This window comes from Mya arenaria, chromosome 10, assembly GCF_026914265.1.
Source record: "Mya arenaria isolate MELC-2E11 chromosome 10, ASM2691426v1".
In the NCBI taxonomy this organism is placed as follows: Eukaryota; Metazoa; Mollusca; class Bivalvia; order Myida; family Myidae; genus Mya; species Mya arenaria.
In genome coordinates, this window is record NC_069131.1 from 47,710,380 (window position 1) to 47,726,923 (window position 16,544).

Here is a 16,544-nt window from a genome sequence, read left to right on the forward strand (position 1 = left end):
TGGTTTCCCCCACAACACAAGACTGGACGAGTGGGTTTTCTCCAGGTACTGTGGTTTCCCCCACAACACAAGACCACACTCTTGTGAACATTGTGCCAATGAGAGTGACTTAGTATAAGTTATCATAACTTTCTTCACAATCGTTGTAAAATACATAATGTTTAAACCAAATTGAGAACTTTGTCTAGTAACCATACACAATAAGTAAGCTAACTCCTTTTTTATGTAAAAGGGGCATTACTCTTGTGTAACTTGAAGGAATGATTTCCCAATCAAACTTGGTCATGACATTATGCCTACAAACACTGTCACTAAGTTGAATCCTCATTGGATAATAATTTAGTGAGTAATTGTCTGCACAAATAATAAAGCCATTATATTTTACTGCAAAAGGGGCATAACTCAAAAGTCTCTGAGGTGATTCACCTGGCAACTGAACTTGACTGAGGCATAATGCCTATACTGGCTGTAATCACATTTCATCGTTCTTGGATAATGAATTCTTATTTTATTGCCTGCAAAAGACATAAACCTTTTATTTTTAATGTGAAAGATGCATAAATCTGCAGTAACTTATGTACCGACAAGAAACACCTCTGTGATATTTTTATAGAAGCAAATGAGTATAATCTGACAAAAGGTTTTCAAACAATAAAAACTAGCCCCGCCCCCTGGCAGCCTTGTTTTTTTATGAAAAAGCATAGCTTGAAAGAGTTTGATAGAGGGTCACACAAGGCTCCTGTGAATTTATTTGAAATTGGGCCAATGGTTTCTGAGGAGAGGATTTTCAAAGTTTGAATATAGCCATATAGTGAAACAAGCCCCACCTCAGGACACTTGTTTTTTTTAACCGATATGGCTTGGCCCAATTTGATAGAAGGTTTACTAAGAAACAGTTCTGTGATATCATTTTGAAATCAGGCCAGCAGTTTCTGAAAAATTTACACAGTTTTGCATGGAACTGTACAGTGTTCACAATGGATGGACAACGACAGAGAACAAACAGTGACCCATGAAAATAGCTCACCCTTGAGCCCTCAAAAACAATAGTAAACTAGACGATTGTTCTTGTGATAAAAAACTGCACATTGTCTTCATATGGTGAATATTTGCGGCAAGTTATTTCAAAATCCTTCAAGTGGTTAAAGAGATATGGAGTGGCACGAAATGTAGTTATATGACCTTTGACCTCTAAGTATGACCTTGACTTTGAACCACGCTGGTTGTAACCCAAGTTCTGCACATAGTCTCAATAATTCAACATTTGTGGCCAGTTATTTCAAAATCATTCAAGAGGTTCGAGAGATATGGCGTGGACACTAAATGTAGACAAATGACCTTTGACCTTTAAGAAGTAGTGTGACCTGGCAATATAATACAATATATACAGTTCCAGTGATATGGAGTGGACTTGATTTGTAACAGACAGACAGACAGACAGACATCTTCAGCAAAATCAGTATGTCTCCCAATTTTGGGGGTAGTCAAAAAAAATTACTTGTTGCAGCCATTAAAAATATAATCCTACTATTTTGTAAAAGGGCTTATCTCTTGAGTAACTGGAGTGATTCACCCCACAATAGAACTTGGCTGAGACATAATGCTCACAACAACTGTCACTTAGTTTCATCATGATTGGATAAAAAATACCTAAGATATTATTTGCACATGGTTTGCAGACGACATTGACACCACTGGCACCAAAAGTGAATCATATATGTCATCTTTTCACTATTTTGTAAACAAGTCTAAATGTGTATTTCACTATTTTGTTAACAAGTCTAAATGTGTATATCTTTTCTTATTTCATTCATTAGGGTTGATTATATATTCTCCCAGTCTGGAATGTTGAGCATTGGCAGATTTTTAGATGTTTTATTTTATGGAAAAAACAACAACAACAAAAGTCTATGAAAGGGAACAGTACAAAAAATATAACTCTCTGTAGCTGGCCTTGAAAAGCTAATGCTAATTGTAATTGTGTTAAATCTTGACTACTATCTTTAGCTATGGCCTTACCTAAATATTTCCTTACGGATGACAACAACAACAACAATTCTATGACAACACCTAGACTTTTCTCTTTGGAAAGTGATAGATAGAACACTAAAACATCTTTCATGAGATTTTTTTCTTATTGAAAACAGATAGATTGAAAACTAAAGACCTTTCTTAAATGAGATTTTAAAATATGCTTTGATTTTTTATCATTGAAAAAAAGATACATTATAACCTTAATTAAGATTTTTTCTCATTGGAAAAGAAAAACATTGAAAACTAAAGAACTTTCTTGAACGAGATTCTAAATATCTGGTTTGAATTTTTCTCATTGAAAAAAACAACAACAACAACAGATAGATTAAACACTGAAAAATATTCTTGAATGATATTTTAAACATCTGCCTGCATAAATAAAGGTTCTGATTCTTTATGCATGCAAATTACAATTGAGAAGCAAGTGCCTACTATGAAAACAAAGTCCTATTTTGATGTTAACAAGGCTTTACTAAGTTTCAATCATTATCAATTAAAGCTGCTCCTTTAAAGCAATTCTCTGATAATCACTGGGGTCCATTCTCACCTAATCAAGCCTTGATTGCAGATGCATTTTTAATATGTTCTTTGTTTATATTAACACCTCTAAAGTTTGACTAACATATGCACAGTGTAGAAATAAATTACAAAATTAATACAGTAATTATTTGGGGAAGGGTGTTTTTAGTAAACAGAGAAGGGTCTGTCAGAATTCTGAGATGAGAAGTTGAGAAAGAGATTATTTTTTCTGTGTTATTTCAACATATAAAGCTGGCCAAGCCATGACTTCAACATACCAAAATCTGCATCTTGCAAATACTATAATAGTACTTCTTGGAGTAACTACATGTGCATTACTAAGAACTATTGCTCAAAGCATACTACTCAATTATTGATTGATTGATTGATTGATTGATTGATTGTTTAATTGATTGATTGATAGGATATTCATCTATGTTTGATGAAATTGTTTCATAGTGACTTGTGCATGTGGACTAATGTGATGTGACTTGAACTGAAACATTTGTGATCTTTAACTGTGAAAGTGTTGTTGAATAATGGTGTTTATGTGAGTTTGGTGGCAAAGTTAAAACTAAGGGACATAATCAAGTGTTAGAAATAAAAACAGAAACACAATGGATCTGAGTATTCATCATCTCAGCAGTTATGGCGCCAGTGAGCACAGTAGGGCAGTGGATTCTACAAACCTTTACCCAACCTTCGCAGCCCCCACCCCGCTGAACAAGGCTCACATTGGAAACATGCTCACTCCAGGTTGGTGTTAACTGTTATTTTACTTACGTTTTATTAGGTATTTAATTTATTTAGTTATATATAATATTTTGTTTAAATATAATTCTTCTTTAGAATTTTCTCATATTTTGAATGAATGACCTGGACATATTTAAATATTTAAAAGCTATTGTGTTCAAATTAAAATGCATAATCTTTAGACAAAAACATTCACAGAAAAACCAACTACATATCATCAATTAAATAGAAAGTAATTTTGTCTAAATCTGTTTTATATATCTATTATAAAACTGCAATCTAGAGAAGCCTATGCACCCTTTATAATTATTTTATGATACAACATTTAATGTTATTCAAACTTTCAAAGCAATAAGTAGTATTTTCCTTGTATTATACCTTTCACATGTGCAAATTTCCAATTGAACATTTCTTTGAAGTTGGAAAGAGCATTTCCTGTTCAAGCTTAATATATTAAAATATGTCAAGAAACATGCAATAATAAATGCCTTATGTCCGAAGATATTTTGAAGAAATAGTTGTTATCTCCTCTGAATGACACCCCTTTTTTGTTATGTGGGATGTGATTTATAATTCATTTGCTATTTCAGATTCCAAAATTTACAACCTTTTCTAGGTAAAATTCATCCATTGAAATAATTTTGGTTACCTTAATAGTATGATTGTAAAAAACCCACACCATAGGTAAAAATCTACATCTAGTAACAATCTCATAATTCCTTTCCAGGAATGATACCAAGCCCACTGAACCTGCCAGCCATCACCCCACCGGCAAGCCCCTACTCCATCTTCGGGCTCTACTCTCCGGGCTCAGGCTCCCATGGCAGCCCCCTCTGTGACCCCGGGTATCTACGGCGCCTCAAGAACAACCCAATGTTCCGAGACCTCCAGTCACTCCTTCTTCAAGAATGTCTACAGGTAAGGAAGTTTTGCCAATTTCATTAAACTTACTTATGCTTATTTAATTACTTAGAATTATTTAAAAAGAAAAGAAAAAAATGACTAAAAAATAATCAGTTGTTACCGCTATAGATACATATTAATATTGAAAAGATATACCTGATGTCTGAGTCCAATCATACTGGTTCCATGAACAACAGCAATGTATAAATACATTTTTATTTAGTCGGCAAGATATATATACCATTGTTTGAATAAATAATTTGAGGCTTAAATAAAAGTTATATTTCAACAGTCATAAGATTCCAAGAGCTGTAAAAATTGTACATAGCATGATGCATGTAATAACCCAACTTATTTGTGTACTTCAGATGCAGGTGCCTTCAAACCTCATCACAACCAGCTGGAACCTGATGCAGCTGCACAAGACCACACCTTCAGACCAGTCAACCAATCAAAAGGCAGCATCTAGCTTCCAATCGCCAATATCAGCCCATCAGAACTCAGCAACCAGTCTCCAACCACCTGCTAGTGGCAGTGGACAGCAGGTGTACATGCAGCATATGAAATTCCAAGACAAGCTGCTAAAAGTTAGAATCGACCCTGCAATCAGCGCAGATGGCCTATCAGTGGAGAATAAGTACAGCACTGAGGTGGGCAACATTGAGATGGAGAGATACCGGGCTCTGAACTCCTGCCCCGATGAAAATGTGAAGGACACTATCAACCAATATTATGACAAACAGAGACTAAAACTGATACAAAACACTGATGAAAAACTTGATCAACTCATCAATAAGACTCAGAGCATGAGAAGGGAGGTACCAAAGTCCAACAACAGCGATGCAGTGAATCTTACAAAAACACTTCAAGGGGAACAACCCACTCTATCCCTTTCTGGTACAGCACAAGGGGCTTCACTTTTGCTTCAACCAGTGGAAGAAAAGGACAAGATCTATGCTGTCCGTAAACTCAAGTTCAATGATGAGGCAGAAGACAATGATGATGATGAAAATGACTATCTAAATGGTAGTGTTAACTCTGAAGACTTTGAAATTGATGAAATTGATGTAGAAACTGTGGACAAAACAGAATTAACAGCACATGTGTCCAAATTAGTTTCCAGTGAAAATGACATTCTCAAGAAGTGTATTGAAGAAAGTGGTCTTGGTGCATTTGACATTTCTCCAGTAGACCTTTCCACAGCCGCCAGTGTGAACTCCATTGAAAGCATGATTCCAGACAGTACCAGCTCTGCTAGTGATTCACCAATCAGCATGGCCTCCGCTGAAGATCTGACCAATCAGAACCTCTCTACAGATGGCAGTGAAAATTCTACCTTCAGTAAAGAAGAGCACTCAGTTTCTCACTTCCACTTGGAAGAGCAGTTGAAGAAACCAGTCACCAGAAACCTCAATTTTGACAATCACATGTTCAGTACACCTACTTCGAACATCGGAATGAAGTTTACCAATCCAGATAATATCCAGGCGTCTCTCTCTGAAATCCAGAAACTCTGTGGTGCTTCTACAATGACATTCACTCCAGAGTATAGAAAGAACATGGGAGAGTTTAACTCAACACCAGTAGATGTTAAACCAATGCCATTGAATGAAATGTCCAGTGCCTTCAACATGCCATCTGCGAATATGTCATACCGACCAGTCTCTAACAATATGTACCAATTTGGAGTGAAACATGGTTTCCAGCAAAGGCATCTTCATCGTCACCAACATGAGCAGCAACAGCAGCTGAAGCTTCAGCAGCATATGGCAAGGCCAACCTTCCCAAGATCATCCTCACCAAATGACAACTTCAAGCAGCAGCATTACAGTTATCATCAAAAACAGCAGTTTCATCTCCAGCAACAGCAGCAGCAGCACCGCCAGACACATCAGTATCAACCACAGAGACCAAAGTCAATAGATTCTACCAACAACAACTTTCAGCTGAACAATGACAACATTACCAGCACCAGCAATAGTAACATCACCAACAATATCCAGGACAGCATGAACATCAGCAGTAGTGAAAAGAGTATTAAGACCAAAGAATTCCAGTTTGAAAACACTCCAGAATTCCGCACCCACAGAATGCTGACACCTGAATCAACAGAGGTCCTTCTGACCTGGTACAATGCCCATGTAAACTACCCCTATCCCAATGATGAAGAAGTCAAACACCTCACAAAACTGACTGGTATCACTGCTCGCCAGGTGAAGAAATGGATGGCCAATAGGCGTGTACGATGTTTCAACACTTTGTCAATCACTGGTAACCAACATCCAATCAAACACAAGTACAAAGGTCAAGGTCGCAAGAGGAAAGCCCCAATGCCAGAGAAGCCGGAGAAGGAGAATTGTGATTCTACAACAGCTGATAAGAGACCGAACTACTCTATGCTTGGTGAGGAGGCTAAATCCATTCTGAGTGAATGGTACGAACAGCATATTGACAATCCCTACCCTACTGAAGAAGAGAAGATCCAGCTAGCTGAACATTGCAGAATTTCTGTGAATCAAGTGAAATCGTGGTTCGCTAACAAGAGGAACCGAACCAATAACACTAAAAGACAGGTTCCAAACTATTTCATTGAGAGGTTTCCAGAATATTCCGGTTTGGTTCATCTGGTTGGGCAAAAACGGGAAGAAGAAAGGATGCTGAAGAGGAGAAAGGTCAACGATGTCATGAACATCCAACCTCCATTCTATTTTTAGAAACAAAACATCATAGGCTATATTTGGAAATCATGAAGTTTTCAGTACTGCAATGTTAAATAAATGTGCTAACAATTATAAATGTTTTTAATATAAAATTCCTATGAATTTTTGGTATAGTTGTTCAAAACTACTATGCCTTTTTATGTAAATATTACTATGAAATATAATTATGTTGTTAATGCTTTTTGTATGTGCTATGTTATTTTTGATAGTATTTGATTTTATGAAGATAAGTTAAGGTTCTGAAATAACTGTATTAAAAGTCAGTATTACAATATATTTTCACTGTATACTGTATACTGTAAATAAACAGGAAAGAATTAACGATTTAGTTGTTGTGTTTGAATATAGATATATTAGAAAACAATCACCAAAAGCAGACTCCTACGCTAGTTATATTTTTTGGTGCAATTTTAGTGCCTTTAAAAGGCAGTTCCCCAAGCAAAAAGTGTTTATTTACCCTAATTTGCACTTTTTTCTCTTATAAAATAACTATGATATCAATAGAACAGGATGGGTCAACAATTTGAAGTCATAATACTTACAGCTACTTTAATATATATAGTTAAATGTAAAAGGAGCAATACTTTGTAGTAAATTGAGAACTTTGTCTAATAACCATACACAATAAGTAAGCGAACTCCTTTTTTATGTAAAAGGGGCATTACTCTTGTGTAACTTCTGGTGTAAAAGTTTATGTTATCTTATGATCAAACTTGGTCAAACCTGATTATGACTTCAAACACGGTCACTAAGTTGAATCCTCATTGGATAATAATTCAGTTAAGTAAATGTTTGCATAATAGTAAAGCCAATTATACTTTACTGTAAAAAAGGCATAACTCAGGAGGTGATTAACCAGACAACTGAACTTGACTTAGACATTATGCGTACAAATGCTCTCATCACATGTCATCATTCTTGGATAATAAATGCTTCTGTAATTGTCTGCATAAGACATAAATCTATTTTTAATGTAAAACAGGCATAACTCTACAGTTACTTAAAGGTAATTTGATGACAACAAACATTTCTGTGATAATATTTTTATATAAGCAAGTGAGAGTAATCTGACATAAAGTTTTTAAAACAATGAAAACTAGCCCCACCCCCTGGCAGCAGTGTTTTTACAAACAAACATAGTTTGTAAGAGTTTGGTAAAAGGTCATAAAAGAATTCTGTCAATTTATTTTCAAATCAGGCAGTATGGTCACAACGATACATGGCCTAAATACAAAGAAAAGAGAAAAGTATAAGTGAGTTAAATTAAAGAACATACAAGAAGGCATGTAAAACAGAAAAAAGGAGATACATATCAAAATCAAACTGTGAGATATATAATAAATAGAATAATGAAATATTATGGGAGGCTTTTTACAAATGTCATAAAACTTGAAAGATCTAGATGATGATATTTATATAAGAATTTCTTAACATAAATACTGGATTTATGCATATGAAATGTATCAATAGTTAAATGACCTTTGACCTCAAAGTATGACCTTGACCTTGAACCGAACTGGTTGCTACATACGTTCTGCACATTGCCTTAATATGGTGAATATTTGTGGCAATTTACAGAGATATGGAGCAGACACGATTTGTGATGGACAGACAACTACAGCAAAATCAATATGTCTCCCAATGTAAGTGGGAGACATATATTTTTTTGCATCAGCCCAGGACACAATCCTTCTTTTTTGAAAAGGGCTTATCTCTGGAGTAACTGTGGTGATTCACCCCACAATAGAACTTGGCTGGGACATAATGCAGGCCTTCCAGCAGCCACTAACAAAAAAGTAGCAAAAAAGTAGGAGGTTTTCTGACAGAAAAGAAGGAAATAGTAGGAATATTTTTTACAAAAAGTAGGAAAAGTAGGTTATAAATATTTTTGGTTAAATATGTAATTATTAATAGCTATTAACTTACCTAGAGGAGATGTTTTTAATGCAAAATCATACCTTTATATGCCACATTGAAAATTTAAGTGAATGATGCTTGGTCGGTTTCTGTTGCTGAACTGTGTGGGTGAAAAGATGATGCACGTCAAAGTGGAACATGTTGCCACACCTTTCAACAACAGAAATCAGCCAGTTTGACATCTTTTGTTCATTTTCTGCAAATAAAACTAGCACAAAGATCAAACTTCAATAATTTGCAGACTTTATTTTCAAAAAAGTAGGAATAAAAGGAGTTTTTCAGAAAAAAAGTAGGAAGCTGTTAAAAAAGTAGGATAAGTAGGAAAAAGTAGGAACGCTGGAAGGCCTGTATAATGCTCACAATAACTGTCACTTAGTTTCATCATGATGGGATAATAAATACCTAAAGTATTATCTGCACATGGTTTGCAGACGCCGCATTGACACCACTTGTGCCAATAGTAATTCATATATGTCAACATTTTGTAAAAAGAGTCCAAATGTGTATATCTTTTATAATGTCCATTTATTTTGCAAGTCTGGAAAATTCCCAACATGGAATGTTCAATATTGGCAGATTTTTAGATGTGTTTTTACGGAAAAAGGTTAAACCCATAGTAGTGGGCCTTGGAAAACTAATGCCTATTGTAATTGTGTAAAATCTTGACTATTTGCTTAAGCTATGGCCTTAACAAGTTATATCCTTCCTGAAGACAACAACAACAATGCTATGACAACACCTAGACCTTTTCTCATTGAAAAGATATAGATTGAAAACTAAAAACCTTTCTTGAATGAGATTTCTATATATGCCTTGATTTTTTTCTCGTTCAAAACTGATATATTAAAGACTTTTTGAATAGGAATGAGAATCTTGAATAAGAAGAACATTCTCTAATTAAAAAAAAGATTAAAAACTAAAAACCTAAAATAAGCCTTGATTTTTTATCATAGAAAAAAGAAGATATGTTTAAAACTAAAAATATTTCTTGAATGAGATTCTCAACATATGCCTGCATATATAAAAGATCAGATATTTATGCATGCAAATTACAATTGAGAGGCAAGTGCCTACTATGAAAACAAAGTCCTCTTTTGATGTAAACAAGGCTTTTTAAGTTTCAATCATTATCAATTAAAGCTGCTCCTTTAAAGCAATTCTCTGATAATCACTGGGGTCCATTCTCACCTAATCAAGCCTTGATTGCAGATGCATTTTTAATATGTTCTTTGTTTATATTAACACCTCTACAGTTTGACTAACATATGCACAGTGTAATAATAAATTACAAAATTAATACAGTAATTATTTGGGTCAAGTGTTTTTAGTAATCAGAGTGGGGTCTGTCAGAATTCTGAGATGAGAAGTTGAGAAAGAGATTAATTTTTTTGTGTTGTTTCAACATATAAGGCTGGCCAAGCCAGGATTTCAACATACCAAAATCTGCATCTTGCAAAAACTACAGTACTTCTTGGAGTATCTATTTTTGCCTTTCTTAGAACTATTGCTCAGAGCATACTACTCAATTATTGATTGATTAATTGATAGGATATTCATCTATGTTTTGGTGAAATTGTTTCATGGTGACTCATGCATGTGGACTTATGTGATGTAAATTGAACTGAGACAAATTTGTGATCTTTAACTGTGGAAGTATTGTTGAATAATGGTGTTTATGTGAGTTTAGTGGCAAAGTTAAAACTAAGAGACATAATCAGGTGTTAGAAATAAAAACAGAAGTGCAATGGATCTGAGTATTCATCATCTCAGCAGTTATGGCGCCAGTGAGCACAGTAGGGCAGTGGATTCTTCTACAAAACTCTACCCAACCTTCAAAGCCCCCACCCCGCTGAACAAGGCTCACATAGGAAACACGCTCACTCCAGGTTGGTGTAAACTATTATTTTACTTAGGTTTTATTTAGGAATTGAATTTTTTAGGTATATATAATATTTTGTTTAAATATTATTTTTCTTTAGAAATTTCTCATATTTTGATTGAATGACCTGGACATATTAAAATATTTAAAAGCTATTGTGTTCAAATTAAAAAGCATAATCTTTAGACAAAAACATCCACAGAAAAAACAAGTACATATTTACAATTAAATTGAAAGTAAGTTGTCTAAATCTGTTTTATATATCTATTATACAATTGCAATCTAGTGAAGCCTATGCACCATTTATAATTATTTTATGATACAACATTTAATGTTATTCAAACTTTCAAAGCAATAAGAAGTATTTTTCTTGTATTATACGTTTAACATGTGTAAATTTCCAATTGAACACTTTTTAGAAGTTTGATAGAGTATGTCCCATACAAACTTAATATCTACTTAAAGTATGCCAAGAAACATGCAATAAGAAATGCCTGCTGTCTGAAGATATTTTAAAGAAATGGTTGTTATCTCCTCTTAAAAAAACTGAGCAATAAAAAGTTGCTCTTATTAAAATATTAATTAATATATCATTATAAAGTTAGATGCCAACTATTTTTTCACTAACTGGGAGTCTGGCAGACACCCAAGCTCCACAATTGAGGAAACTGGATCAGACTGTATGACACCCCTTTATTGTTATGTGGGATGAGATTTATAATTCATTTGCCATTTTAGATTCCAAAATTTACAACCCATTCAAGATAAAATTCATCCACTGAAATAATTTTGGTTACCTAAGCGTAATAGTATGATTGTAAAAAAAACACACCATAGGTATCTATCTACTTCGAGTAACAATCTCATAATTCCTTTCCAGGGATGATACCAACCCCACTGAACCTGCCAGCCATCACCCCACCCGCAAGCCCCTATCCCATCTTCGGGCTCTACTCCCCGGGCTCAGGCCCCCATGGCAGCCCCTTCTGTGACCCCGGGTATCTTCGGCGCCTCAAGAACAACCCAATGTTCCGAGACCTCCAGTCACTCCTTCTTCAAGAATGTCTACAGGTAAGGAAGTTTTACCTTTTGATTTCATTTACCTATGACAAAGATATGGGAGTTTCCCTATGAAACCAAAAATATTCACACCACAAATCAGTATAGTATTCATTTTTCAAAAAGTTATACATGTGAAGTCCGATTTCAAAATATACATGTATATAAAATAACAGTTACATGAACAACAGAAATAACATTTATATTTCACCAGTTAATAAGGTATTTCTAATAACAGAATTATATAATCTTGTCATAAGATTTCATTAGATGTACACAGAAGGATGCATGTAATAACCTGTCTTTTCTTTGTGTATTTCAGATGCAGGTGCCTTCAAACCTCATCACAACCAGCTGGAACCTGATGCAGCTGCACAAGAACACACCTACAGATCAGTCAACCAATCACAAGGCAGCATCCAGCCTCCAACCACCTGTCTCAGCCAATCAGAATTCTGCAACCAGTCTCCAACCATCTGCTAGTGGCAGTGGACAGCAGGTGTACATGCAGCATATGAAATTCCAAGACAAGCTGCTAAAAGTGAGAATCGACCCAGCAATCAGCGCAGATGGCCTATCAGTGGAGAATGAGTACAGCACTGAAGTGGGCAACATTGAGATGGAGAGATACCGGGCCCTGAACTCCTGCCCCGATGAAAAAGTGAAGGACACTATCAATGGATACTATGACAAACAGAGACTAAAATTGATACAAAACACTGAAGAAAAGCTTGATCAACTCATCAATAAGGCTGAAAGAATGAGAAGAGAGGTACTGAAGTCTAACAACAATGGTGCAGTGAATATCACAAAATCAATTCAAGGGGAACAACCCACTCTACCCCTTTCTGGTACAGCACAAGGGGCTTCACTCCTGCTTCAAGCAGTGGAAGAAAAGGACAAGATCTATGCTGTCCGTAAACTCAAGTTCAATGATGAGGCAAAAGACAATGATGATGATGAAAATGATTATCTAAATGGCAGTGTTAACTCTGAAGACTTTGATATTGATGAAATTGATGTAGAAACTGTGGACAGAATAGAATCAACAGCACATGTGTCAGTATTAGTGTCCAGTGAAAATGACATTCTAAAGAAGTGTATTGAAGAAAGTGGTATTGGTGCATTTGCAAATGATATTTCTGCAGTAGACCTTTCCACAGCAGCCAGTGTGAACTCCAATGAAAGCATGATTCCAGACAGTGCCAGCTCTGCTAGTGATTCACCAATCAGCATGGCCTCTGCTGAAGATCTGACAAATCAGATCCTCTCTACAGATGGCAGTGACATTTCTACCTTCAGTAAAGAAGAGCACTCAGTTTCTCACTTCCACTTTGAAGAGCAGTTGAAGAAACCAGTCACCAGAAACCTCAATTTCGACAATCACATGTTCAGTACACCTACTGCGAACAATGGAATGAAGTTTACCAGTCCAGATAATATCCAAGCTTCTCTGTCTGAAATCCAGAAACTATGTGGTGCTTCTACAATGACATTCACTCCAGAATATAGAAAAGACATGGGACAGTTTTACCCAACACCAGTAGATGTTAAACCAATGCCATTGAATGAAATTTCCAGTGCCTTCAACATGCCATCTGCGAACATGTCATACCAATCAGTCTCAAATCACATCTACCAATATGGAGGGGAACAGGATTTCCAGCAAAGGCATCTTCATCATCACCAACATGAGCAGCAACAGCAGCTGAAGCTTCAGCAGCATATGGCAAGGCCAACATTCCCAAGATCATCCTCACCCAATAAAAACTTCAAGCAGCAGCATTACAGTTATCATCAACAGCAGCAGTTTCATCTTCAACAGCAGCAGCAGCACCGCCAGACACACCAATATCAACCACAGAGACCAAAGTCAATAGATTCTACCAACAACAACTTTCAGCTGAACAATGACAACATTACCAGCACCAGCAATAGTAACATCACCAACAATATCCAGGACAGCATGAACATCAGCAGTAGTGGAAAGAGTATTAAGACCGAAGAATTCCAGTTTGAAAACACTCCAGTATTCCGCACCCACAGAATGCTGACACCTGAATCAACGGAGGTCCTTCTGACCTGGTACAATGCACATGTAAACTACCCCTATCCCAATGATGAAGAAGTCGAACACCTCACAAAACTGACTGGTATCACTGCTCGCCAGGTGAAGAAATGGATGGCCAATAGGCGTGTACGATGTTTCAACACTTTGTCAATCACTGGTAACCAACATCCAATCAAACACAAGTACAAAGGTCAAGGTCGCAAGAGGAAAGCCCCAATGCCAGAGAAGCCGGAGAAGGAGAATTGTGATTCTACAACAGCTGATAAGAGACCGAACTACTCTATGCTTGGTGAGGAGGCGAAATCCATTCTGAGTGAATGGTACGAACAGCATATTGACAATCCCTACCCTACTGAAGAAGAGAAGATCCAGCTAGCTGAACATTGCAGAATTTCTGTGAATCAAGTGAAATCGTGGTTCGCTAACAAGAGGAACCGAACCAATAACACTAAAAGACAGGTTCCAAACTATTTCATTGAGAAGTTTCCAGAATATTCTGGATTGGTTCATCTTGTTGGGCAGAAACGGGAAGAAGAAAGGATGCTGAAGAGAAGAAAGATCAATGAGGTCATGTACATCCAACCTCCATTCTATTTTTAGAAACATTACATCATTAGCTACATTTAGAAATGATGTAACTCTCAGTGCTGTGAAGTTAAAACTTGCAAATAGTTTAAATGTGTTCAATATGTTTAATTGATCAAATTCTGTATGTTCTTGATGTGTATATGACTCTAATTGTGTTTTGTTCATACTGTGTGTTGTTAATGCTTTCTTTATGTGCTATGTTATAACTTATAGTATATGATTTTATCAATGTTGTTAAGGTTCTATAATAAATTTATTATTAATACTACATTATCACTATTTCTGTAAATAAACAGGAACAAAATGAAAGCTTGCTGGTATTTTATAATTGATAAATGATCATAAGGCAATTTATTTCAAAGTTGTTGAAATACATGAAACCTTACAAAAATGGGGTATTAAAAAGTATTGTTCTTTTTTACAACCTTTGTTAAACATGAGCGCAGTAAAATTAACAGCAGCCCTCGTAGGTTGTTTTTCTGGTGAAAAAAGAGCATAACTCAATACTTTTTAAAGTATGAAAAAAGATGAAAAAACACTGGTCATCAAGCGTATAAAACTTGTTTTTTCTCAATAATCAATAAGCATTTAAGCCGAAGTAATGTGCCTTGCAAAGCTAATGCCTCTTGTAATTGTGAACATCAAGATACTTATACTTGGTAGACTTTAATATTATACCAATATCTTGAATTTACATCTTGAACATTTGCTAGTGTGGCAAACATTAAGGTCCATGACAACATCAATGCCATGACAATACCAGGCCATATTCTCATTGAAAAACAAACAGGCAGCAGACTTTAAAATTTTAATGGAATCAGATTTTAAACAACTGCTGCATATTGAACAGCATTTTTTCTAATACCAAAATTGTTGATAAAGCATGGAATAATTTTACAGAGGATAGTTGTTTCAGTGTAAGATAGGAATATATTTAACCTAGCGAGCACAAAATGTCATATTTCATGAGTGGCATAGCCACCAGTGAAATATTCAATTTCGGTGTTAACATGGTGAAATATATTGCTATCTTACACTGAAACAAACAATTTTTATTTTATTGTATGCCTTAAATTGAATTACTCTTTATAAGAAAAATGTGCCAATTCACATGCAAATGTAACATCATTTCGGAACTCCCATTGTTGAAATTAAGTCCCAGCATGCTGACGTTTAATTTGAATGTTAGAAAGGGCTAAAATTTCATAACAGAAATATCCAATGAAAAATATCACTGTTTGAAACAATGAAATATTATCTAAATTTCACTGATAAATCTGTTTAAACCATTTGCTATCATATCATACAGATATATACATGCCAAGGACACCCACCTTTTGTGAAATAAGGATCCTACAAGCCTTAAAACACGCCTCCATCTCCACCACAGCTGCAGTCTTGTACTGGGGAAAAACATGTACAAAGTTAAACACAACTGCTTAGTGCTATATAGGTGATTCCATTATCATATATATGTAAGGTTTTAGCTAACAAAATTTGACATGACTTTGAGCTTTCAAAGTTTCGGCTTTCACGATGAAGATATTGAAACAAACAATATTAAAACAGAGTTACAGGAAGATTTAGAAATGCTGTACGGGGAATATATAGTATTAATCTGTGTGGAGCTTTTATAGCAACCTTCATATATTCAAATTTAAAATCTCCTTTAAACACTCAATAAACAAACAAATAGTCACTAGTTTTGATCAGGACTTATCAATAACGAATCTCAAAATGGGGATCAAATCAGGGACCTTCTGCTTTAGACTCAGATATGCTTACCACTACGCTATTGCCACCAATGAAGCAAACATCAGCAGCCTAGACTTTATTTGTTCCCAAAATAACCCACACAAGCTTAAAATGACATACCTTTCACCAACTTCCCTACCTTGCTATAGTACTGGAGAGCATCTTTATATTTCTCGACAATATCGTCAGGATTTATGTTGGACTTTATGGAGGAGTCGTGCAGATCCTGGAGACCGTTTGAGTAACTGTGGTGGCCACCTACTGGAACTGAAATGTTACAGAGCAATGTACCTGAGGGTTTGACACTTAAGGTAGTCAACGAGTCTAGGGGCTGTTTCAATAAAGA

At 35.5% G+C, this 16,544-nt stretch overlaps 1 protein-coding gene across 1 annotated transcript in view; it reads right to left on the bottom strand.

The window, feature by feature from the left end:
• The window catches only part of LOC128205834 (trafficking protein particle complex subunit 9-like), a 48,293-nt gene that overhangs the window by 25,089 nt on the left and 6,660 nt on the right, over positions 1 to 16,544 (bottom strand). Inside the window, exons 8-9 of the mRNA XM_052907837.1 lie at positions 16,338 to 16,465; positions 15,778 to 15,846 (exon numbers count right to left, since the gene is read on the bottom strand). Of these exons, the coding sequence (XP_052763797.1) occupies positions 15,778 to 15,846; positions 16,338 to 16,465 (197 nt within the window). The remainder of the gene's footprint in view (positions 1 to 15,777; positions 15,847 to 16,337; positions 16,466 to 16,544) is intronic.